The sequence below is a fragment of the Natator depressus genome, chromosome 1 (assembly GCF_965152275.1).
Source record: "Natator depressus isolate rNatDep1 chromosome 1, rNatDep2.hap1, whole genome shotgun sequence".
NCBI lineage: Eukaryota > Metazoa > Chordata > Testudines > Cheloniidae > Natator > Natator depressus.
In genome coordinates this window covers 116,218,908-116,245,357 of record NC_134234.1, presented here as the reverse complement: position 1 = coordinate 116,245,357, position 26,450 = coordinate 116,218,908, and the positions used below count along the sequence as shown (strand labels likewise).

Here is a 26,450-nt window from a genome sequence, read left to right as displayed (position 1 = left end):
AAGTCAGTAACATAAAGGGAACTGTACACAACAGCTGCAGGGCATGCAGTTTTAAGAATGTAGGGTGGTGGAATGGGGGGAGAAAGTGCTGACTAATTAGATGGGTAGGAAAGGAGCCCAACACTGAAGGGAAGAGGCCAGCTGTGGACACAAGGAAAGAGACTGGGTTGGAGATAGAGGGATGGATTGGATTTCAATGATTGTGAGGAGTTAATAGGAGCTAAAGGCTGTGAGTCAAATTAATTTCTTGGATGTGGCACAGGAACTCTGGAGGGGGAAGGCTGGCTAGCTTAGAGGTTGGTGAAAGTAGGTAATAATGTGGGGGAGGAAGAGAAGAAGAATGGTGGGCCTTGGCTTGGGAGAGATTGCCAGAGAGTAGTCAGTAAGAACAAGATGGAGATGAGAATTAGGGAGAGCAAGGGGAGGGGGAAGAAACAGCACTGAAATGAAGTTCCATAGTACTATTAATTCACACAAGATTGAAACCAATGCCTTCTCACTTGCCTGACACCTGCATGTATAGGAATGAGTGGTGAGCTGTATTAAGAATGATGTATGGCTATAGGATGCTGTGTTACATTGAGATTAAACCAAATACAGAGAGGAATGGAGGGGGGAAAAAAGAAGAGTGCATGTTTTCCCAGTGTATCCCTCTCCTTCCTCCCTAAACATCTGGAGAGCTGACTGTCAATTCCCAGATTCCCTTTAAAGGAACAAAGATGTCCTTCTTTCCACCAGGAAGATTGTGCAAGACTGAAAAAAACAGTAGTTAGATAAGATAGAAATTTTAAAGGCTGTCAACCAAACTTCCTCTTGTTCATTCCTGTTAAAATCATATTACAGACATCAAAATATTCAAACTGCAACTTCCCTTTTGCTATTTATTTGCATTTAATACTTGATGGGCAATTTGTGCAATACACATCCATAAACAGTACATACAAGTAAATGATGAAAATTACTCTAGAAATGAAGCATTCTTTGGTTAAATAAGAACAACAGTTAAAACTAGCTGTGCTTAATACTGTACATGCATTACCTTGGTACAAATTAGTAAAGGATTGTAACATTGTTCATCAGAAGTCAAAATTCATAACTTCATTTTCTTTTTTCCAGCTAACATACAGTCAAATAAATGCATCTCTGGACTATTCCAGAGCCACAAGTTAAGATTTAACTAAAGAAAGATTGCACAGCAAGGCTTTTCTGAAATGAGAATATTTGATTGATATTAAGCTGTAAAATAATTAAACTAAAATGTGATTCTTACTGAAGTACAGAATACATGAAAATAAATTGGATGTCGGTAAGTTGCAACGCTTTATAGATACTGTACTGACGATCAAATCCTTAAGATCAGAATGAAATAAAAGGGAGTTTTACTATTGATTTCCATAGGCGCAAGATCAGACCCCATGGGTTATAACCAATAGCCTGAGGGAAATTTGAATCTATTATAGAATCTTTACAATAATCTTTGGGTTAAAAGTTTAATAAACTCTATTCACTTAACTCATATCACATGATGATTGATATAAGTTGAAGAATTTGGGCATTTAAATTTTTTTTAGATAGTTTGTAGCTAATTATTAAAGGCCCAATTAAACAAACAACCTCCACCTCCACCCCACCATTCCCAAACCCCTTTATTCAGAGAAGTCACTTCAAGGCTACTTGGGCAGGTTTGTGATGGGCTTTTATAGACTTTCAGGGCTTTTGTGGTGTGGAAGCAAGACTTTTGGTTAAGATGACATATCTGTTTAAGAAGCCTCCTTTGCCATCTTGACAAGAACCTAAAATTTGTTGGTAAAACTCCTTAGTCCTTCAAAGACTGGAGTATTAATTGACCGGAGAGAGAAGAAGTGTGGACTTAGTAAGATATTCTAGGTCAGGTGGGGTAGAACAACATTAGTGGTATATTGTAAAGTAAGCAGAGGCTAAGAACTGATAAAGCAGCCCCATTTGGCCCTGCAGGAAAAAATTGCCAGTCCAACATGTGCTTTGCAGTGAAGTTTTGACTTTCCTCATAGGGAGAATGGAAATTTTTTGCTTGGTCTTTGAACTGAAAATGCTACTAATTATTCCAGGCTTCCCGGTACAAAGACAATGTCAGGGAGACTCCCTTTTAAATCTACCTAGGGAACAGGATTAAAAGGCTGGCTCCACCACTGGGGGGAATCAGGGACTGGCTATGAAAGGCTATCTCAGGAATGAATTAATGAAACTGAGGGGAGAGACAGGATGTGACCTTAGGCCAGCAAGTAACTTAATATTTCTCCTGTCTCATAATCTAAGACAGGTTTAGTAGAGACTACATTTTTAAAAAAGAATGTTGATAAATGTATTGGGATTATCCTGTGGTGGGTCTGATTTCTTGTTTGACCCTTTAACATGTTTAATCATCCTTGTGCTGGTAAAAGATACTGTGTACTGAATTTATTTTGTTTGAGCTGCTTGTACTTTGCCACTGCAATAGCCAGCAAGGTCCACCACTGCTTCTCCTCAATTTCCAAACAAAATATTTAACTGGATAATTTGGAAAAGGGTGTGACTGACTAAAACATAAATTCCAAAATGAGGATCTCTACATTAAAAGTATTAAACACAAACTTAAAACATCTTTTTATATATGCAGCTAGGGATATTTGCTTAGAACACCAACAAAACAAGATAGCAAGTAGCAATAATACTTCCACAGTATTCAGCAGTCATTTATTTTTTGTGTGGGTAATTAGATTTTCTGTAAATCAGAATGCCACATTTAGCATATATTGTAAGTGTCACATGAGTGAGTGGATGGCACTAAAAATCAAAACAGGCAGATCCAAAAAAATTTTAAGTAGCATTCAGGAAGGTATCAATCCTATCTGAAATGCCAAGATTGTGTGTTCCAGTGTAGGATTTACCATCCACATATCATTTTTAATATAAAGATCCATATTGGTTTATTAGCATTTGATCCACATAAAAAAGATGGGGCCATTTTGAATGCTTTCGAAAAAAAGTCACTGTAAAATACCCGTCCAACAACATGGTGTTGGAAAAAGTTTTTGGAAAGCAAATATGAAAACTGTGAAGATTTATATTTCAAACCCAATCACTCTTTACTTGGAACTGCTTTGAAATACTCTTCCACTACAATGGTGGAAACTCCTCCATACCAGTTCTGAAGCCAGATGTGCTCAATGTTCATTTTCATAAAGAACCATTCGTAGTTACGAGGCCACTTCCTCATAACTGGGTGCCTGAAAAGACAAAGAATTCCAAAAAGGTTTGCCAAAATGCATATCTAATGGATTTCTTTCTTCAATGCAGTAGTTGCTAACCTTCAGCAACTAGAAGAGTTTACCTGAATAAAACCTGGGCTGTACCAGGCAGCATCATTGACCTATGCTCACTTTCACTTGCAATGAACCTTGCTCCAAACCTCCATGTGGCAGCAAATAAAAGTGCAGCAAGGGTACCTGAGAGGCCCATCATTAAAAGGCAGATTTTGCCCAGCCCTTAAACAGGTGGAAAGTGCTGGCAGAGGGCACAAGGGCCTGCATCCACAAAGGGACTTGGGTGTTGCAATGTGGAGCATTGCAGTGACTCACTTTTATGCGCCTAGAGAATCATTGGAACAACAATGGGATCCACAAAGCTTGGGTTAGGTGCCTAGGCTAATTATACAACAAATGGGGAGAAAAAGGTGCCTAAGAATGCAATCCACAAAAGCAGCAGTCTAGGCAGGGAGTTGCCTAAATTAGCCAATGGGAGATGCTGATGAAAGGGATGTGTCCCAAGTGCTGCCCCGCTCACAGTTCATCACCTGCCTATTTCTGTTTCTAGGCCACAGCTTGGAACCCTTTCCTAGAGTCAGGCAGCTAAACCACTTAGTGTGAGAATGACTTAGGCAGGCACCTGATTCCACATACAATGGGAGAAGATGGAAAGTGTAGTGCTGCCTACCTTATAACTTCTAGCTCAGGGGTGGACAAACTTGTTGGCCTGAGGGCCACATCGGGGAATATAAATTGTATGGCGGGCCATGAATGCTCACAAAATTGGAGTTGGGGAGCGGGAGGGGGTGAGGGCTCTGGTTGGGGGTGTGGGCTCGGGGATGGGGCTGGGGATGAGGAGTTTGGGGTGTATGAGGGGGCTGTGGGCTGGGACTGAGGTGTTCAGAGGGTGGGATGGGGATCAGGGCTGGAGTAGGGGTGTGGGTTCTGGCTGGGGGTGAGGGCTCTGGGGTGGGGTTGGGAATGAGAGGCTTAGGGTGCAGGAGGGTGCTCTGGGTTGGGATCAAGGGGTTTGGAGAGTGGGAGAGGGATCAGGGTTGGGGCAGGGGGTTGGTGCGTGGGGAGAGGCTCGGGGTGCAGGCTCTGAGCAATGCTTACCTCAAGCGGCTCCTGGAAGCAGTGGCATAGCCATTCTCTGGCTCCTACACAGAGGCGTGGCCAGGCGGCTCTGCATGCTGCCCCATCCACAGGCACCGCCCCTGCAGCTCCCATTGGAACACTTAGGAGCCAGAGTCGGGCCATGCCACGGCTTCCAGGAGCAGTGTGGAGCAGCCCCCGACCCAGTGCCCCAGCTGGAGCGCCAGAGCGGGGCCGAGCCATGTGGTGTGGCTCCCGACCCAGCGCCCCGGCCGCATTGCTGCAGCAGCCCCTGACTCAGCACCCTGGCTGGAGCGGGGCTGACCTGCGTGGTGCGGCCCCCGACCCAGCACCCCAGCTGGAGCGCTGGAGTAGGGCAAGCCCCAGACCCTGCTCCCCAGCAGGAGCTCACAGGCTGGCTTAAAATGGTCCGCGGGCCGTAGTTTGCCCACCCCTGTTCTAGCTCATTGGTTAAAACACTCACCTGGGATATGGAACGCTTGGGTTCAGTTCACTCCTCTGTCTGATGGAGAGGAAAAGATTTGAACAGAGATCTCCCACCTCTCAGGAGAATGCCCTAACCACTGGGCTAAAAGTTGCAAGGTGGTGGTGGCACCATCACCTCCCTGCAAGATTTTGAAGGGGACTGATCCAGTAGGTGACCTCTGAGTATGCCTACCAGATTGGGCCTTGCAGGCAAGATTGATGTTCACTGCCTGTTTTCCCCTGGTTGGTGGATTGCACTGGGGCTTAGATGAAATGTAGGTGTACAGATGCCTAGAGTAAGGCAGCAGTGTGCATGCTCAGAGGCAGAAAATTAGGCACCTAAATAACTTTTACAGTAGAAACTTTATGCCACCAGTGAATTTAGGTGCCTACAGTGTTAGGCGGAAGCCGAGCGGGGGTTTTGTGGATCACAGTGGAGCCTAAAACTGGGACTTGGGCACCTAAATCTGGGGTTCAGGCACCTAAGTGGATCTGGGCCAAGGTGCCTTCATCCCCTTGCTTGACTCACTTAAAGGCCTGGAAGAATTGCAGTCCTTTGCTTTGGGGAACATCAGGATTACTGCTTTCCTAGTCCTGTGAGAGTGCATGGCACCTCAAAGGGGGTGGGGGAAGAGATGAGCCATAATTCTGTCCCCCTAACCACTAACTATCACACCTGGCTAGCTGCATGGAAGATGCTACTTACACAAAGGTGTGTAAGTAGCAAGTGTGGCGACACCTGGAAGCACCCTGAGACATTCAGGCTGCCTCCTGGATCTCCCTATGGGGCAGTAGAGTTCATCACTGCCCCTTTCTATGGACTGTGCCTAACTGACACAATCTTGTTTTGTGGAAGGGAGGAAGAGCCAAAAGTGCTAGTCACAGAAACCTCAGATATGACTACACATGCTGGAGGTAAGGGAATCACCCTTAATACTTTTGTAAATCCTAGAATTATATACAGCAGGTTCTGTCAAAATACATATTGATCGCTACTTATCTGGATGGCATATCTGACTGTCCCAAGAGTACTCAGATAGTCCTAAAGGCCTGGATAATTTACCAAGCAGCACTGGATAAAATTTCACCTTACATGCTCTACAGCCTAGTAAGTAAAGAGCAGGCCTGTTACTCCTGGGATCCTCAATCCCAACTGCCCACCTCACTCACAATTTATTCATCTCAAAATTGTAGGTATTACTATATTACATAAATATCACATACAGACCTAGAAAACATAGCTTGTTTGGCAAATTCCATTTCCTCTGGTGGTACCATGACCATCTGTCCTGTGAGAGTCAGTCTGGCACACCTTGGATCCTCAGGATCAATTATATTTTTTCTGCACACAGAGAAAAGTAATCATGTATAATAGATTGTTTTTTACAGCAGAGGTCTTTAAGAAGCTATTCATATTGGCTAAATATATAGCATGCTCTTGGGGAATATGAGCTTGTACTCACATATTGAGCAGCTGTAATATTCTAAACCCAGGGCTTGCTTCTCCAAACCTTTACTCACATGAGTAGTGATATTCCATGGGACTGTTCAGGTGGGTGAGAAGTACTCACATGAACAAGAATTACAGGATCAGGCCCAAAATTTGAAGCAAAACAGAGATTCATCTATTTTCTAACCATGCTTTCTAAAATAATAAGTAGATGATGTCTTCTATCTATTCAAATTGTAATTGTTCTAATCTTTTATGTTATAAGCTGATTTTCTGTTGAACTTTTATGAATGTCATTCTGTAGCAACAAAAATTAGGATTGGCCATCCATGCACAGAACCAGACTTAGAATTTTTGTGTAGATCTGCAAAACAATTTTAAGGTGCCCCACCCAAGCACCTCAAAAACATCACTGATTCTTGTCCACCCTTATCACACCACTATACACAGGATTTTGAGGAGGGTTAGTGAAATGGGTTAGCATACACCCAAAACCTAAACAATTACAAAAATGAATGTGTATGTAACTTTAGTCCCCTTCCTCGTAGCCTTCTGCTGTAGACCCACCTGCTTGCTCATTTCTACACTAGTGATTGGTCTACATCACCTTATGTTTTCAAGGCTAAAGAAGGACAAGGAAAAGAGCTAGAGTATCACTATTTTTAAAAGGAGAACTCTGATTCTCTGTTACGTTTCTAGTTCATTCAAATTAGGGGGCTCCTGACTGCTCTCCAGCTCTGCCTGCACTGTAATGGCATTTAAAATAAATCACAAGTGTAGCTATGGGACTGATTCTATGACTATAAGAACAGCCATACTGGATCAGACCAATGATCCACCTAGCCCAATCTCTTGTCTCTGACAGTGGCCAGTGCCAGATGCTTCAGATGGAATGAACAGAACAAGGCAATTTCAAGTGGTCCGTTCCCTGTCATCCAGTCGCAGATTCTAGCAGTTTGAAGTTTAGGGACACCCAGAGCATGGGGCTGCATCCCTGACCATCTTGGCTCTCTGTTACATTGATATAAATGAGGAGTAACTCCACTGCTAGCAAAATCACAATGAAACCATTGTGAGGGCCTAATTGCGTGAGAAGCTGAGTGGCCTCAATTTCCATTAGTTTCAACAGCAGTTGAAACTGCTCAGCACCTCACAGTGTTAGATCCTACACGATGGCTTAATTAGGTCCAGAGACTCACATTAAGAAACAAGCATTGCAATTGTTGTTCTCAAGTGTTTTAACATAAAGAAGGAAACTGCAGTAAATTAAGCCTGATCTGCATGCAGTTTTACTCATAGATCTAGACTTGAACTCGTTAGCCCGGCCCCTCACTGTAGATACAATTTGCATATTACTTTTTTCCTTATAATTCTCAGTATGTTTCTGTTGCATGGACGCATATGGGAGTGTTCCTGCAGCTAATTTAACACCTGCAAATTCCCCACAAATGGTAATAAAAACTCTGTCGCCTACTGGATAAAGTGTCTGCTTTTATACAGAAAATAGAATGGGCTGATACTCAGCTGTGCCCAATAAGCACTGGGCACAGCTGACAGCATGAGTGGCAAAGGTGCAATATGTGGTTCTCTTACCCACAAGATGGTTTTCTACCATTCCCAGAAGTTTAGAGCAGCCTCAGGGCTCCCAAGGAGCTGTTATGCTAACTGAGATCAATGTGTACTTTGGTCATGACTCCTCCCACCTTCTACATTCAGTGGGGGAAAGAGGGAGAGACCGGAGTCGGGGCTAGGATCCAGCTCAAATTTTTTATTTAACATTGGTTTATTTCAAAAAATGATGATCTAGAAATTTTCCAGCAACATATTTTAGTACAGACTAAGGAGTTAGTGTTACTCTGAGCACCTGAAAATCTGCATTTCCCTGACTAGATTCTGATTTCAGTTATACCAGCGTAAGTCCATTGAAGTCAGTGGAGTTACTCCCAATTTACACTGCATAACTGAGATTAGTCTAGCCTCTGACTTTTTGTGTTTAACTTTAAGATTGCATTAGCATCATCTTTTTTATCTATTTAATTAGATTAGTTTTTAAAATAAGTGAAAGGAATTTTTAACAAGCAAAATATGTACCTGTAGAAATTCAGTTCAATTAATAAGCCTGTTTCCACCTGCATGCAACTGACTATTTCTTCATTACATGCCCATCAGGTATTTGAAAATGGAGTAAAACAATTGAACAGTGGATAAAAGCAAATTAGTTTGCAAGTGCATTTGTTTGGTATATCTTAGTTATTTGTTGCAAGTTACTTACAGGAAGAAGGAAATATAAAATGACATTCTTTCTGGTTGGAAGGTTAAGTTTCATGGGACGTATGGCGGTGGGAGATTTGATTTGACTATGTGCGTTATAATCAGGAGCTATCAGAGAGCATGTTAGATCCCTCCTCCTAACTCTTTTAGAATAAAAGAGAAATGTGTACACAAAAAGATCAAATAATTATATCTGTTAATTTTCAGTACTGGCCTACACCAAGAGATACGTACCTCAATATCTAGAATGTTCGAGCATGTTCTTTCTCCTTGGCCTTTTCTTTTGTTTGCAGATTTCACTATGTTTTTGTCTCACTGGTTGGGGTGTTTCGCTTATTTGCACATGTGATTAAAAGACTATTAGTCTTTGGAACAGTTTGTTCAAACTGTAGTTTGTATATTTAAATATTCAGTTTAGGGGGGCGCAGTTTGTTTTGCTGGCAAATCAGCAAGCAAATTTTGTGTGAAGATTAAATCGGACAAAATACTAGAAAAGCTGAACAAGGACAGTGACACATCTGAACTTGGTACACTATGTTGTTATATTGTTGGCATGGCTTTTATCACTGGCTTTTATCATACTTTTCCGTTCCATAACAGTTAACTTTGTATCCTAGTCTCACATTGACATTGGTATTTTATCTAACAAAAGGCTTAATGTTCTGAAAGAACTCTACTTTTGCATTTTCTTTGGTATAGTATTCCCCTTACAATGTGCTTTTTTTCTTTCTAAACCCATGTACAAGCACTAAAGTTGTAGTAGTACAGTTCCGTCTCTAATGTGGACAGGTCCTGTGTTTTCAGTGTGTTATTGGTACAGCTGATGTAAATTTGGGACTTGCTGCCCAGAAATAGAGGGATATAGGAAGTGAACCAGCGGCCTCTCTTCATTAATAAACTCCTTGTGCATGTCAGTGGATATCATAGAATAACAGAGTTGGAAGGGACCTCAGGAGGTCATCTAGTCCAACCCCCTGCTCAAAGCAGGACCAAACCCCAATTTTTGCCCCAGATCCTAAATGGCCCCCTCAAGGATTGAACTCACAACCCTGGGTTTAGCAGGCCAATGCTCAAACCACTGAGCTATCCCTCCCCCCTATACATAGTTATACATTTAGTAATGATTTCTTGCCTTCTATATAAAAACATTCACATTCAGTCCTTACTCCTCAGGTCCATCTTAGCTTTGTGTGACACAAAACTGAGTGGGAAGATGAAAGTAGGTCTATTTTTGTGACATGGAGGGCCATTGGTGATTCACTGCTTTATTTCAGTAACTCATCAGGCCTGACATACTCACTACACCTAACACACCGTTTTCATGATATATACTCAAAAGGGGACATATAATATCTAACTGAAAACTAATAACTCACTGATCCTTAAAATTCTAACATGAGGTATTTATGAGATCTGTACAAAGGGTTATAAATATGCACCAGAATTATGGTCTTAAAGTGTGCTTGGCAAGCAATGCATAAGCCCAGATTGCCCTAGAGAAAGGAATGTGTATTTGCTTGTCTGACCAGCCTGGTCATCAGGCGGAGACAACGAAGGTACATTTACACAAAAGGTAAACAAAGCCATCAAACTAGCGAGTGGGGGAGATAGCCTCTTAACTATAAACAGTGGCGGTCTGAACCTCAACTGATGAGCAATTGCATCAACTGATTGTATACAATATTACTGTATAAAAGCATATCAAGTAAGGTCTTTAATGAAAGCCTGTGACACACTGGTGATTAATATAACTGTGAAATGTAGGCATTAATACAATATGAGGAATTATGGATACACATTGACATGCTTTACAGCAGCAGTTCTCAACCAGGGATCCGGAGCCCCCTGAGGGGTGGGGGGGCACAAGCAGGTTTCAGGGGGGCCATCAAGCATGGCTGGCATTAGACTCACTGGGGCCCAGGGCAGAAAGCTGAAGCCCTGTTGCCCAGGGCTGAACCCTGGGACCCTGAGCCCCGCCACCAAGGGTTGAAGCCAAACCCTGCGTAACTTAGCTTTGTGGGGCCCCCTGTAGCATGGGGCTCCAGGCAGTTGCCCTGCACACTACCCCCTAATGCTTACCCTGGCTTTCATATGCATTAAAACAGTTGTTGTGGCACAGCTGGGCCTTGGAGTTTTTATAACATGTTGGGGGAGTCTCAGAAAGAAAAAAGTTAAGAACCCCTGCTTTACAGTCTGTGACCAGACACAGTGAGAAACAGATTTTCTCCCAGAGAGGAGGGAAGGCAGCTATCTACCTATCTCCAATGTAAATGAAGTAGTGTCAAATCAAAACAGTGGAAGCCCTACTTACATATGAATAAACAGGAGGATGGAGACTGTACCCCCAGGAAGCCTCTCTGCCTCTTGAAGCAAGTTCAGTGAACTTTGGGAAGACAGCCTGGCATCTACACTCCAGCAAGGGAGAGAAGCTTTCTCCAAGCTTACTTTTCAAAGAATACAATTCAAACGTTTACTGGACTATAAAAAGAAAGGGAGAGAACCTAATAGTTATCTATCACTGGGGGGTGGGGGGAGATTAAAAGGGTCAGAGCTCTTCAAATCACTGAACATTGGATCATTCAACCAAGGGGTTGAAGTCTCTCAGAACTGAATATGGGTGAGAAACCTGCTTAGGCAAAGATTGTAACTTGCTGAAATTAAGTTTTAGTCTTAGAGGTGTATTTTTACTTTTGTTGGTTTGTAACCATTTCTGTTTTTATTCCTTATACTTGATATCTCATAAACCTATGACTTTTTCTTTGATAAACTTGTTTTTCTTTTGCTGTAAACCAATTCAGTGCTGTGATTGAAATAAGAGTGTTTGTCAAACCCCCGGTAAATTAATTAATTGCAGCGTATTTTCTCTTTAAAGGAGCAACAAGCTTAGTAACTTCTGTGAGTGTTCAGTAAGAAGGCTGGACGCTGCAGGGAGACGTTTCTGGGGAACTCAGGAGTAAGGGCTCGGAGTTTGTTACCTGGGAGGCAAGGCTGGGATGGTTAGAGTCCTGAAGAGTTTGCTGGGCAGGCAGACAAAATAGTGTGTCAGGGAGTTGTCACCCATCTTAACAGCAAAATTCTCACTTGCTGAGGCTGAGAGGGGTTACACAGTATCTCACAAGTCTGGGAACTTCAGCAGATTGTCACATTGGCAGGCAATTTTGGGGAAGTTTGGGACTGAGGGGGTTTTTCAGTCATCCTCCAAAATAACTGGGCAGTTGAAGCCAAGCTGCGACCTAGAGGCTTGAATGAGGGCTCTTGGTGTCAGGGCTGTGAGCCACAGGAGCACAGCATTGAAGGCATCCAGAGTTGCAGGGCAGGCAGTGACACAATCCCTTAATGGTCTGGGTTGAATCCCGAAGCATTATTAGATCATATTTGGGAAAGGAGACAAAGAAATCAAGATGGATACCATTTACATAAAAAGAGACACACCTTGCTAAAGAGATTAAACAAAACCAGACTTAATGGGAATCAGACAAAGCTTATGCATTTTATTAGGAGCTACATTAGTGCTCATGTGCACATTGTTTTAGAGCGGTTATCTCAATTATTCATCAGGTCTGAGGAGAGGAAAGAATTGATTTATCCACTTTTTCTGCTCCTGGGGGCGCAAACTATGCATTGAACACTTGATTCTGGTCAGCCAGTTGTTTATGTTAAGCATGTGTGATCAGTCCTGGAGAGAGCTGCATATAAAAGCATTTACTTCATTCCAGTCCTACAGAAAGGAACCAGACTGTCTGCTTTAAGCACTAAAAGAAGCTGTCACTTTTGATCATTTTATGGCAAAAGCCATACACTGATGAAATACCTTTAGGAATTACACAATGCTCTGAGGTGTACACCAACAAATATTTTCATTTTCCACCCATTTCACTCCATTCTATTTCCACCTATGTTGGGTCATGGTTCAAAAATGACTCAGAGTAAAGAGTGGCACCTACTTATTAAAATATTTATTTGCACAAGAGTACACCCAACACTAGTCCCTGCAGTCATTTCCTGAGTTTTCATTGGAGAATTCCCATCCAAAAATTAGCCAGGTCCAGATCTGACAAAACTATAACTCAGAGTGATAGGGCTACATTAACACCCAACAAAACAGAGCTTTTTTTAGGGGTAAATTCCAAAGTTGAGGACCCTGCCTCCACTGATAATGTTCTGTCTCTTTCTCCCACAAATGCAAATCTAGGTACTGTTTGAGATTCCTTTTAGCATCATTAGTCACTTCCACTTGGCTCCAACAGCCCAACATTGAGGTGAGGATCACAGGGTTAATTACTACACTGGAAATATATTCTACACCATAGGATTTTATTTTCTAAAGTCTACAGAAGGAAACGTTATGCCATCAGATAATTATCATGGTTGTGTATTAAAACACACAGCACTTTGATTTTATATTTAGAAAAGCACAAGTTATGTTCCTGATATATGCCATCATAATTCAACACTGAAGGATCTGAAATAGAAAGTATGTATTAGCATTACTAATCTGTGTGGTTTGAACATCGGACAAAATCTCTATTGAAAGCAAAATTCATAATCTGAAAAGCCGCTGCTGGCTGTCAGCTTGATACTGCAGGGTACTATTGCCCTGCCTTCCCCCTGATTTGGACAAAAAAGAATGTTCTTTCTTGTTCTATCTTCAAAGCCTTCAAAGAGAGTTAAAAAGGCATCTTTATTTGTGGATGTAGAGTCTTCCATTTTAAATCAAAAGAAGACCTGAGGTTAAAGAAAAGAATGAAAAAATGGCTTTTTTGTATAGAATTGATTTCTGTGTTTGGTCACATGCCCATTCTAGTTTGGTTTAGATCACCCCACAGTTCCTAGAAGAACTTCCTTCCTAGACTGTTTTTCTTTCAGGTTAAGTGCTCTTGGTATGCTTGGCTGTCTTTGTTCATATAAATAGCAAATTTCTGTGGCTGAACTACTAATTGTGGTATGTAACCCATCACTTAAATCAGCCTCTGTACCAGATGACGGGAGGATAGCTTATGTAACGCCAATTTTTTATAAAACTCCAGAGGCGATCCTGGCAATTATAGTTCGGGAAGCCTAACTTCAGTACCAGGCAAATTGGCTGAAACTATAGTAAAGAACAGAATTATCAGACACATAGATGAACACACCATGTTGAAGAAGAGTCAACATGGCTTTTGTAAAGGGAAATTATACCTCACCAATAATTCTTTGAGGGTGTTAACAAACATGTGGACAGGGGTGATAGTGTACTTGAATTTTCAGAAAAGCTTTGACAAGGTCCCTCACCAAAGACTCTTAAACAAAGGAAGCAGTCATGGGATAAGATAAAAGGTCCTTTCATTGATCAGTTACTGGTTAAAAGATAGATAGATAGATAGATAGATAGATAGATAAATTAAATAAATAGGAATAAATGGTCAGTTTTCACAGTGGAAAGTGGTAAATAGTGGAGTCTCTAAGGATCTGTATTGTGACCAGTGCTGTTCAACATATTCATAAATTATCTGGAAAACAAGGCAAACAGTGAGGTGGCAAAGTTTTCAGACGATACAAAATTACTCAAGATAGTTAAGTCCACAGCTGACTGCGAAGAGTTACACAGAGATCTCACAAAACAGGGTGACTGGTCAAGAAAATGGCAGATGAAATTCAATGTTGATAAATGCAAAGTAATGCACATTGGAAAACAATCCCAACTATACATACAAAATGATGGGGCCTAAATTAGCCGTTCCCACTCAAGAAACAAATCTTGGAGTCATTGTGGATATTTCTCTGAAAATATCCACTCAGTGTGCAGTGGCAGTCAAAAAAGCTAACAGAATGTTAGGAACTATTAGGAAAGGGATCGATAACAAGACAGAAAATATCATGTCACTATATAAATCTACGGAACTCCTACACCTTGAATACTGTGTGCAGTTCTGATTTCCCCGTCTCAAAAAAGATATACTAGAATTAGAAAAAGTACAGAGAAGGGCAACAAAAATTATTAGGGTGTAGAACAGCTTCCATATAAGGAAAGATTAGAAAGACTGGAAGTGTTTATTTTAGAAAAGAGATGACTAAAGGGGAATATGATAGGGGTCTGTAAGACCATGAATGGTGCAGAGAAAGTGAATAGGGAAGTATTATTTTCCCCTTCACATAGCACAAGAACTAGGGGTCATCCAATGAAATTAATAGGCACCAGATTTAAAACAAACATAAGGAAGTACTTCTTCACACACTGCACAGTCAACCTGTGGAACTCATTGCCAGGGGATGTTGTGAAGGCCAAAAGTATAACTGGGTTCAAAAAGAATTAGATAAGTTAATGGAGGATAGGTCCATCAATGGCTATTAAGAAAGGTGGTCAAGAACACAATCCCATGCTCTGGATGTCCCTAAACCTCCGACTGCCAGAAGCTGACAGGGGATGGATCACGCAATAATTGCCGGGTTCTGTTCATTTCCTCTGAAGTGTCTGGCACCAGCCACTGCCAGAAGATAGGATACTAAGCTAGACGGACCATTAGTTTGACTCAGTGTGGTCATTCTTATGGTCTTATGAATTACATGATTAAGCAGTGAATGTTGTATAGCACAGCCATAGCCAATTTTATGGTAACAGTCAGCCCCCTGAAAAGAGGATCACAACATTAGGTAGTTTCAGTAAACACAGAGAAAGAAACAGACCTTGGTGTACGAGGCTGGAATTTTCTACAGTTGGTTATTTAAGTGTAAAGAAAAAAAGAAAACAATAATTTAGAGCTATATTGTGTGTGCTGCATGGTGATGATAATAGGTTTCATATTTAACTTTCTAATTTAGTAGTTATGTGTTTGCTGGATGGATCTTTAAATCTGGATTTTGGAGTAACAGTTACTGAAGTGTTTATCCTGAATGTGACTAAAGAGGGACAACATAAATACTAGAGAGACAAAGATGTTCCTGTGTCAGAAAATTGGGATCTGAATCTAAACTTCTGCAAAGTTCAGGGGTGTTTGGATTCAGGGTTTCTGTGCAGGCCCATCTCTAGCAAACACATTTGCCTTTCACTTAGTTTTTATAGTTTGTCTTACTGTATTTACTAACTGTCAGATATTTAGATTGAAATCAGGGTTTGCCTGAAGGTGTAATGCTGAATTTGTGGCATTCCATTCCTTTTCATGTTAACAGACTGTGACCTAACAAATACAGGATTATGTGGATCAAACAGGCGGCTTGTTCAAAACACCAGCATCTGACCTAATCGTAAAAGGAAAACAAAAAACATGACTAACCTAGAAAACTGCTTTTTGTCAGAATGTTCTTTTCATTTTTTTTTCCAGTGTGGAAGTCAGTCTATGATAGGAAGTTCTGTAACTACTACTACTTTAGGAGGTCAGTATTTGGCCCTGCTCCTGGACACACCTTTGCATGTGCTTAACTTGACTTCTGTGGGACTAGTCACATGCTTAGGTGTTTGCAGAATCAGGGCAATAGTGAGGCCTGGTACTTTGCGAAGTAAGAGAAATGCTCTAAGCAGCTCCTGTGTCAGTCTTAATTTAAAACAATGGTATTTTGGGTTTGTTTTTTGCCTCTTAATCTAAGGCCCAATCCTGCTCTCACTGTATGCTGTGGGAACAGGATTGGGCCCTTTCTCCTTTTCTGGAGAGTGAACTATTATATACCAATTTATTCCAGGAATGGCTTTTTGCCATTTAATTTTTCTTCCCTCTTTTTCCCACTTACAGCCCCCCTTCAGAATAACACCTACCCTTCAATTAGTATCCTCTGAAGATACTCGTTAATGCTATTCCATGGACAGGGCATCAGGGAGTGCTCTAAAAGCAATGCCCCCTGTATCCTTCTGGGAAGTGGAAATCTTTTGATCAGTGATGAGGAATCTAGATTATAATCACAATATCATAATGTACTGCTATTAGCCCCTACTAGGATGGTGCCATTTCCCTCATTCTTGCATGATCAGAAGTTTTGTTTCTGTTATTAGTTTAAGTTTGGGTTTTTCAAATTCTCTTTCCAGCTGAATAGATGTAAGACTGTGAAATCAATAAATTGGATACCAGTCTGACATGTGAATACACATCACCTGATACTTGTTAGTTATAAAAAGTCTATTAAAATGCCAGTTGTATATTGTTTCTAAACCAGAGATTTATTTTGTGTAGAATAACTCAGAAGTATTCCTTAGCAGGGTGCCAACTGTTCCTAAAAAACAACAAGGAGTCACCGGACTCCTTGTTGTTTTTGTGGCTACAGACTAACACAGCTACCCCCTGATACTTAACTGTCCTCAAGAATTTTGATTCCTTTCAAGTTTTCTTTAGTTTTTATAACTTGGGGTATGTATATACTCGAATAGAATTCTGCATGCAGACAAGATACAGGACCAAATTCATTGCTTGCATACAACCTTTCTCGTGGAATCCACTATTGTTTAGCTATTTTGTATAATTGTTCTTCAGTTATAAAGTGAATGATACCCTTGATAGAGACAATTTCTGTGCAAAATACCGTATATTAAAACCTCATACAATGGAACTTTCTTATGCAAGAAATAGCTATTTGTCTCACTATTTCGCTAGCAGTGGAGAGAAACACTGAGCTGACAGACATCGTAGGCTATGTTGGGCTAGTAGATCTTGCCTCTGAGATGAAGAATGGGTAGCAGGGAAGAAAACTCCCTGCATATAAAACAATCCACCCATTTAAAACCTTGCACTGAGAAATGTAGGCCCTAACCTTCTGATGATACTAACTTTGGGGATAGTGCTGGGTGCTTTGAGGTCATTGATACACTTCTGCTGCACTGATACTGTTCTGCTGTTTACCCGGCACTGTCCTTATATCTCCTACATACACACAGCAGAAGTGCTTGGAATGCCAGTTCAGGAGGGCCTATGGTATGAGAGTGTCACCACCAGCACTGTCAATACTAGAGTTAGTCCTGGAGGACACAGAAAAGCACATTGCACAGACAGCAAGGAAGGCCCCAGGTATCCTGTGATTCTTGGTTGTGGAATTGGCCCCTGAAGCTACTCCCAGAGGCAGGTCTGTGCAGCAGTATCCAAACTATTACTTATTTTAATGTCTAGCTTTTAAGGATGTGGAGAAAACTTTAGAAATGTGAACTGAATGTAAACTAATGCAACGATATCTTCATGCACTTGAAGAAAGCCCTAAGCAACAGCTTGCATAGACATGTACAGTCTTGGTCATCTCAATTGGGGAATGACTTTGAAACCTAACAAAAACCATTTAAATACCAGCAATTGATAACTTTTTCACTGCCAGTCAGGTTACACAAACATCTATGTACTTATCACTCAGGGGATGCAGTTGCAGATATGGAGGTGGAGGTGACAGTTGGCGGCTGTCTAGGGTTGCTTTTCTAGCCCAAAAGTTAAAATCACCTTTGACCCTGCTCACAGAGGGAAGGGAAAGGAAAGAGATATCATCTCCCACTGCCCAAATTCCCAACCGCTTCCTAGGTGCAAAAGCCCGTAGAAATCTTTTCACGCATTCCTAGGACCAAAAACCTCCAGTGGTGACTCATCAGCTTCCAAACTTTCCATTTCATCTCACAATTTGCCAGTGCAGTTTTGCGTTGTTAATACTAAATCTGTGCAAATGGGTAACTTCAGAAATAATGTAAAATAAACTGAACGTACTATCCATATAAATAATGCAAGGAATGTCATCATGATTCGAATATTTATGTTCAAATTGAGTGCAATAGCAACATCTACATTTTAATTTACTTGCAGCTGACACCAAACTTTAAGTTTCCCACAGAATTTAGCACCAAAGTGCTACAGACACCACCTGCAGAATTTCAGTTCTGCTGGCTGCAAAATATACAGTGCCTTGGTAAGGGCTGTTCCTAGGGCAGTGCGGGGCCTGGGTCGGAAGTGATGGATTCGTCTTCCAGGACTGATCCCGCCGGCCAATTGCACCAGTCCACAGGGGCCCTCAAAGCGCGGGGCCCGGAGTGGTTGCCCCGATTCGCCCTACTCAAAGGATGGCTCTGGCCTTGGTCATAAGTGAGAGTAGTTTCTGGAGAATCAGCATTAAAAGGAAAATGGCAGAGGTGAGCTTTAGTACCTCAAATAACTAATAGTTATTAAATAAGTATATAATAAACGTGAAGTTTCAAAGGTTTTTCAATATTTCTATAAGTTGTCACTAGTCTTTCTGACTTCTGCCTATGGACTGATAAGTCCCAAGCAGGTGGTTAAGTCTGATGAGGTCAGCTAAACATAAAACCAAGATTTTCAAAAATGGTCACTCAAAGTTAGGGTCCTATGTCCATATTAGGCACCTAAATTGGTGGCCTGATTTTCTGAACTGCTGATCACCAGCAGCTCTCGTTGCCATCTGAAAATGAGGCCACTTGTTTAAGTGTTATGACAAAGAAGGCTAACTTTAGTCATCAAGTTTTGAAACTCTTGGTGAAGATGTTCAGCTTATCATTTAAATGCATGAGAAGGTTGGGAGAGTGAAAATTATACAATTTGTTATTCCTTTGGAAAAGGTTTGATTCCGATACGTACCATTTTAAAATGATTAATTTTAAAAAAATTAATCAAATGTTTTAAAGAAAGGCTAGAACTATCCCTACAGTGACTTTACAATTCTCCTGACTTCCTTATGCTTTCAAAGGATGAGCTACATTTTCTCTATCTTAACCTCCATCGGACCATCAAGATAGATTTCTCCTCTTTGACTATGAAGATGTTGTATTTACGACAATGAAACATTTTTAATAATGCTAGACCAATTCATACCCTCTGAAAGTAGCTGTAATGCCACTGAAATCAGTGGTGTTGCACACTGGTTCTATGTCTCTTACTCTCTGTAGTTAGATGTAGATATTAGAATACACCTCATATTTCAGCTTTCCTTTAAGAGATTGTGCTGAGGCATTTCTCCTATAATATAAAACAAACCTGTGGAGACGCTAGCTTTTGCTGGGGGCCAAAATAACTTCCATCCAGCCCCAGAAGTGGGACGCTGAAAGGGTGGCCTAAAACCACCATTGTTCCCCCTTCATGTCAGATGTAAGAATCAGGATCCACTAACTTCATTGGGCTTTGGATCAGACCTAAGTATCTAACATTAGAACACAAAAACAGAGGTACCCAAAACTGGAGGTCACTTTTTTAAATTTGTGGCCTAAAATATTGTCCAAAGCCAGAATGGGTGTTTGTCAAGGCAATGTTTGGAATCCAGGATTTCTTGGCTCCTGTTCCTATGCTTAGACCATGCCTCTGCCTGTATTGCTTCAGTTTAGCCAAAAGTATTTCAAATAATATTGTACTCACAACACAAATGTAAATGCTGTCAGAAATCTATTTGTTTTCATTGACTGCTATCAGAAAGACAGACTGCTGGTACCTGCAGAAATCTCCTTCTGCCTCTGGCAATGTCAGAGAAGCCACAGAGTTCTTCATCAGATCTGTCACAGTGTTGTCCTTTGAAGTCACATAAAAGAAAGGTATTCCAGTGCTGTTATTGATGGGCCCATCACTGATTAGTAAACAATTCCCAAATGGTACACCTTGGATCTGAGAAAACCCAGACAATCAATGCTTTAAAACTTTGCATTTATACATTGTACACAAAGATGGGGACTTACCCAAGGTCAGTAGCAGAAACGGGAATAGAACCTGTTGTTCTGGCTCCCAGTTTCCATTCTCACCACTAGACCTCATTGTTTTCTAAATTAGATTTACTTATCATAGTGGTATGGTAACAAATCTCTCTTCCCTCCCCCACCCCGCATGGTGATATGCAGAACTCCTTTTCTTTAAATTGCCAACCTTTTAAAAGAAACTAGCAAGTACAAAAACATGTCTGCATTAAAAAAACAATCATGAAAGCATCTGCCCCAGATGGCGCTGATATCTTTTTTTCAGGAATCTAAAAGGATTCGTATTCCATTTCAGATTTTGATTCATTCTGATTTTGGCCCCCTCTGCACTGAGGTTTTAGCCTTGCTTTGAAATGTGGCCACATTGGCTGGCTAAACTATAGTAGAAACCATTTTAACTAGAACTATGATTAAAATTAAACTGAATTTAAACACAGTTACAGACAACTCAGCATGGATGGGGCCTATAGGCCATCTAATCCACAGTCAGTAGCAAAACTTCCATTGACATGCATGGGCACAGCAGCAGACCTTACTGTGCCAGTTTTTCAAAAGTTGGCTCTCCTTTCTCCTGACTTGCACTTGCACAGTGGATATTCCATGTGCAAAAATCTGCCCCCACTTTTGGAAAGGAGACCCTGTGGTTGTAGCTCTATTGCCTAGGAATGACAAAGGATAATTTTCTCTATAACGTGATAATTGTATCATGTCTCTCATCCCCTCAGAAATCACAGTAGCGCATCTAGACCTTGTATTGGGTTTTGTTTTTTGTTTTTTTTTAATATATCTTCAGGTATGTAATTCCAAATGGCCAATTAGATGTTAGATATTAAAAATAATAATCAATATATTGAGCTAATTCAGTATAACCAATGGGTTTTTGTAACAAAACTAAGTTAAACATGAATAGTTATGGAGAAAACCATGGGTGATACTAACCTGGATCACGTGCTTTCCATTTTTTGATGCTTATACACTTTTAATGTTTATATACAATCTATACTGCAGATGATAAGGGGTATTTTTTATGCAAACATATATCTAGGAAACCAACCAATCTTATTAAGAATTATAAAATAAAAAATAGAAGCTGTCAATAACATTAGAAATTTCAATCACTTAAATTTGAGTCTTTCATACATGGTTAACTTTACAGTTCACATTCAAAAAGGAACTCTGAGTCTAGGCCACATAACTCAAAATTCACAGCAAAGACGACAGACCCATGAATTACATGTTTTATTATGAATCCATTTTTCGCTATTACTTATGTATTATAATTATGGACAGCAAACTGCACATATTTTATTAAGACTGTAATTCCATCAAAGGGTTCTGATGAGAGTATAAACCATAGCAGCTAAGATCATATGATTTAATAGCATATTTGGAATCCTGAGATGGAATTAGAGACTTCAAATGTACAACTGGGAATATTTTATTAATATTTTTTCTAGCTTCTGACGCTTTGCATTTCACAAACTGCCAGGCTGCTGCTTCTTTAATAAATCTTCCCAGAAGTTTTACTGGCAGCTAACTTTTACTTTCTTTTTTTTTTAATGTAACTAAAATAATTAATCCCTAATTTGTGGACATTTTAACAAGAGAATTAATGTTAAACTCACTTTTCCTGTGTGTCAGTATTATTGAAAGCTATGTATAGTTCAAAACCATCTTTTTTTAGAAGTATTTTACAGCTGGAAAAATAATGGCCCAAATTCTGCCCTGTAGGCCAGCTGCTCAGCATCACACCGCTGACAAAATGGTCCTGAAGTGGGTACAGATGGTCAAGGTCAGATAACCCCCATCAGTGGTGTAGCTAGGAATCTGGGTTGGCCGCAAATTATTACGGACCGGCAATATTCCACCCACACATTCCCTTACAGACACGGCTTTGCTTTTGACTGGCTAAAGTCTTTTCAAAAATTGTCTATTTGCCCAATAGGATGCACTATTTAAAAAAATGCCAGTATACATTTACTTGAACTTTGCATTGAACTGCCCCAATATGGGCAGAGGCTCCCTGAGCTCCATGGAACCAGACCAACATGGGCAGAGGAAGCTGAGCTCTGTTCCTGGACCCCCACAGAGCTGGCCCGACCAGGGCAGAAGAAGTTGGGCTCTGGTCCTGGGGCCCCATGGAGCTGGCCTGACATGGGTAGAGGGAGCCATATTTGCATGGGCCCATATGCGGCTGCGGCCCACCTGTGGCTACGCCATTGACCCCCATACAGGCATATCTTCGAGGCTTAGCGCCAGTGCTGCAGTTTCCACCCCCACCCCTAGTGTAGAGAATATAGCGGAAGCAAAGGGGCGCAGCTGGCATACCCCTTATATTCTGCGGATCTCTGGCTACTGTATCAGCCCTTTGGGGTTGTTGACAGCCAGCATTAGTTATAGCAGTCTTTAGGCTGCTCTGTATTATGCTGGGGAACCAGCAGGACACACAGCCAGTTCAGGATTGGGGGAACATAAAGGCATCCTTCCATGAGCTGTGTAGTGTGGGCTCCGTGGCCTCAACAGAGGATCTAGCCCAATGTTTTTCTCTTCTTTTTCTGCATCTTGCCAGGAGGTGCTGTTCTTTAGCATCTCTCTTGTATTGTACTGTAAGCATGATTTCTATTCCTAGAAATCTTTTGCAGAGAAGCAAAGCTGTGAATGTTGCTTAAATATGTGGCACCAGCACTGTATTTTTACAGGCTGATTAATATTACTGACAGCTTTTATTATCTGCATATTTTGTAGCTGACATCAGTACATGGTTGATTATAAGACAGTAAATATTGTTCTTCATAACAGTGCTGGGATGCTGTTATGTAGTTTTGCATTATAATAAATCGCTAATGCTAGTAAAGAATTTGTGTAATTTATATACTAAATGCTTTCTCAAAACAGATTATTTACTGCCTTTTACAGAACAGTAAAATACAAGCAAGCAATGTGCAAGCCGTCTCCCGCTGTTAGTGGGTAAATAAGTCCAGTAGTCAAAGAGAATTCTCAATGTCTAGCAGAGGATGTGACTTACGGTACCTTTTCCTGGGTGGACTCGGTAGCCAAGAAGCCCCAGCCGTTATAATGGGTCAGGAAACGGGCAGTTCTGATTGCCTGTTCCTGAGGAGTAATGCTGTCTGTCCCTTTGACACTCTCTCTCCTGTAGGAAAACATCCTAGAAGGAGAAGAGATTTGCTTGGATCTCCCAGCCACTGGCCTTGACCTCATTTCCCCATCTTCTTTGTAAACAGAGGCTGGGTAGCTCTGCTTCCAGATGCTAGTAGTGTCTTCCAGAAGCGCAGGGAGAGCCTCCTCGTTTGAGGAGCTGTCCAGTTCTTCCTCCACCTCATTGGTAACTGACCACGAAACCCAGTTGACTATCACATACCCCCAAGCAGGAGACAGCATCACACTGCACCACAGAACCCAGGAAAGCCAGGATATTGGTGTAGTCCTTTTCCTCAGCTGTATTTGACAGCAGCACACAGACATTTTGTAATAAACACTCCACGCTAAGATCCACACTGAACCTTGCAAAGCCTGAACCTTTGGAATGATAGCAGCACCCTCCTGTGGTGAAAGCTGGCTCAGAGATGGATTAGATTGAGTTTACACTCTCGCGAAAGCATCAACAGCCTGTATAATCTCCCTGCATAGAAACTCAACCCTGCCACCTGAAACAAAAGCTTAGGCAATATTGCTAAACAAAAGAATTTGGCTAGAAAAGAATTCAGCTGGAAAGTATGTATCAACAGAGCCTACTGAACATACAAGAAATGTATTATAATTGCCACAAAATAATTCTTCTCCGTCAAAAGTCTGTCAATGACAAGCTAAAGGATGCAGCCACTTCAGTCATGCCAAATATACCTTTTTCATTTACTATCTTCTCTCCTTCCCCTTCACTGTACACTATACCCCCCCGCCCCATGTTCTAAACTGATTTGTTGGATAGTTGCAAAAGAAATAATATTCTATAGGTTTAATCTAGACTACAGATTTAAAAACTAATTTAGTCCCATCGTGCAGTAGTGTTTGTCAGAACTCCACACACATTTTCTGCTAGTATAGATTAACTGAATAAGAAGATATTTTTATGACAAAAGGTAAAACATTATCTTTGGGATTATGGAATGTGATGAATGCATGAGGCCAAATTTTCCATTGATTTACATCCCAGGTAATCTCACTGATTTAGTGGAATTTAACAAGGTGTAGATCAGCATAGAAATTGTCCTATCTTTTTAGATTTGTTTATGTATCCTTTGTTAATTGGTAGGTTTACCAACTAAGACCCTGATCCTGCAAAGATTAAGCACATGCTTAACTTTATGCACTATGAGTAGTCCTATTAAGTACAGACATAAATCTTTGAAGGATTGAAGCTCAACATTTGTAATTTTATTTTTTAAAGTAATTGTGTACTATCTGTTAGCATTATAGCACATTGGAAGTAGACTCTTTGCTAAGGAAATGAAATTTTACTATCTCTTACTAATGTGTTATTAACTTTTCATTATATTTATGCAAATTATTAAAGGGGGCAAATTTAAGGTTGGGCAAGGAGGTGTAATTTTCATCAGAGACTTTTCCTTTCATTGGAGACTCAGATACATTTTATAGGTCCTAGTCTCTTACAGTTCTGAAGAGTGGATGTCCCAGTTCAGATCTTAAGTAGGTCTCCTGTTCCATTACGTGATGAACTGCCTTGTGAGAATACGTGGCATTTCTAATCTCAAATATGAACTTTTATAAATAAAAGTGAACTGAAATCACTTGAACTATTAAGTATTTTTCACTTAAGTGATGTGGTGCTATTTATCACAGACTCACAGATCTGCAATATTTCATCTTCATATTTACAAGCACATCTGCAAAAGTGGTGCAAATAGGAGGTATTCTTAAACAATGGCACAAAGGCTTGCTTTTCTGACCCTCAATCCCCTTCTTTCCCCAACATATGTAAGATCTCTAAATTTTTAATCTATCCCCACAACAGAATGAACCCCGACTCTTTTTCTCTAGCAAATAACTCCAACCTGACCCTTTGTCAGGCTATCCGACTGTCCTCCTCACTTTTGAGTTCCCTCCCCATGGCTGGGCTGAGAACTACTTGGAGGCAGATGAAAGATAAATGACGATTTCCAAAAGCAGAAAGAGGGAATATCAGGGGAGCTCCAATCAAGTAGCCTTCCCCTGCCTCCCAGTTTCTTGCAATAGTGAGTTACATTCTACATGGTGGGATCAACTTCCTGTACTAATGCTTCTTAAAATGATTTGAAAGAGCTAATTCCCAAGTGTTGCCCTCATCACAGCTAGTCAGTCTCCTAAAGCAAATGCTGGTGATATAAATTTAGTATCCTGAAGAATACTACAAATTTTATACATATTTATTTCCAGTATTTCCCAATATTTTCTGTATAATTCTGCTTATGTGGTGGTCAGACAGCTAATTGAGACAATTCTGTGTTGGACATATGGGAAAATCAGTTACATATTATAGGGCCTATTCTGTCTTAATAACAAAGTATGTGAGATACTGACTCCACAGTATTCTGCAGAAATGGGAAGTTCAGCAGGAGTTTTTCCAAAGATTCATGGCAACGCATATCCATGGATCTGAGATTAGAGCAGAGCTCTGTATAAATTGAGATACCTAGCATAATAGGATATGTCCAAGAGAAAATGGCAGCCTGAACTCTGGTGTCCATATTGTAGACACAAAGGAGAATTTTGATGGGGTTAATAGTCCATTCCATAGTTCCTGTTGACTTTCTTTGGCATTGTGGTTTCAGGTAGGTCTTTAACATTATTGATGACAGAGCTATGAGAAACAGAGAAGAACAAAAACCAAGCAGGCAGGTACAGTCCATGTTAGGATTTCTTATATATTTACTCAAATAAGCCAAACAGTTAAATACATCAGAACTTTAAATAAATAATAAATAAATAAATACTTTAACACAGTTCTGCAGCTAGTATTTACAGAAAAAAACCCTTTCATTTCACAGAAAAATAAAACGTTTTTCTTAAATCTATATTAAGCATACAGGTAAGTACAATAAATCCCTTGTAAACAATTCTTATAAGTCTGTTTGGATTTCCCTCAAACAAACACTAGTGCAACTCTGCTGTGCATCACAGGTGCGAATAATAAATTTCTGTCCATCTTTCAGAGTAACAAGTGCTTCCTTTCCAACTGGAAGATTTAGTTTAACTGAACTTTTAGTTGCTTTGTCTTCCAACATGACCTGGATGAGCTGCAAATAAA

The 26,450-nt window shown here is 40.6% G+C and overlaps 2 protein-coding genes and 1 long non-coding RNA gene across 4 annotated transcripts in view; 1 reads left to right on the top strand and 2 right to left on the bottom strand.

The window, feature by feature from the left end:
- LOC141982844 (uncharacterized) overlaps positions 1 to 26,450 on the top strand; it is a 65,433-nt gene that overhangs the window by 3,383 nt on the left and 35,600 nt on the right. The window lies entirely within an intron of this gene.
- CREG2 (cellular repressor of E1A stimulated genes 2) lies at positions 875 to 23,747 on the bottom strand. Of its 2 annotated transcripts, none has more exons than XM_074945243.1 (4): positions 23,219 to 23,747; positions 19,933 to 20,102; positions 6,073 to 6,186; positions 875 to 3,245 (listed from the first exon to the last, which is right to left on the bottom strand). In XM_074945243.1, exons 1-4 carry the CDS (start codon positions 23,669 to 23,671, stop codon positions 3,098 to 3,100), a joined length of 885 nt encoding a protein of 294 aa, XP_074801344.1. In that variant the 5' UTR covers positions 23,672 to 23,747; the 3' UTR covers positions 875 to 3,097. The 2 variants fall into 2 exon arrangements, with proteins under 2 accessions (XP_074801344.1, XP_074801354.1); XM_074945253.1 differs by having other exon boundaries at positions 19,933 to 20,009.
- RFX8 (regulatory factor X8) overlaps positions 26,263 to 26,450 on the bottom strand; it is a 48,617-nt gene continuing 48,429 nt past the window's right edge. Inside the window, exon 15 of the mRNA XM_074945264.1 lies at positions 26,263 to 26,439. Coding sequence (XP_074801365.1) covers positions 26,263 to 26,439 — 177 coding nt within the window. The remainder of the gene's footprint in view (positions 26,440 to 26,450) is intronic.

What these genes read in the sequence shown, in the direction of transcription:
- CREG2 (XM_074945243.1), bottom strand. Translation starts at nt 23,671, where the DNA reads ATGTCTGTGTGCTGCTGTCAAATACAGCTGAGGAAAAGGACTACACCA. An exon ending in CCGAGTCCACCCAGGAAAAG is followed by an intron (nt 20,103 to 23,218) that starts GTACCGTAAGTC and finishes GGGTTTTCTCAG; the next exon opens with ATCCAAGGTGTACCATTTGG. An exon ending in AAACAAGCTATGTTTTCTAG is followed by an intron (nt 3,246 to 6,072) that starts GTCTGTATGTGA and finishes TTGTCTTTTCAG; the next exon opens with GCACCCAGTTATGAGGAAGT.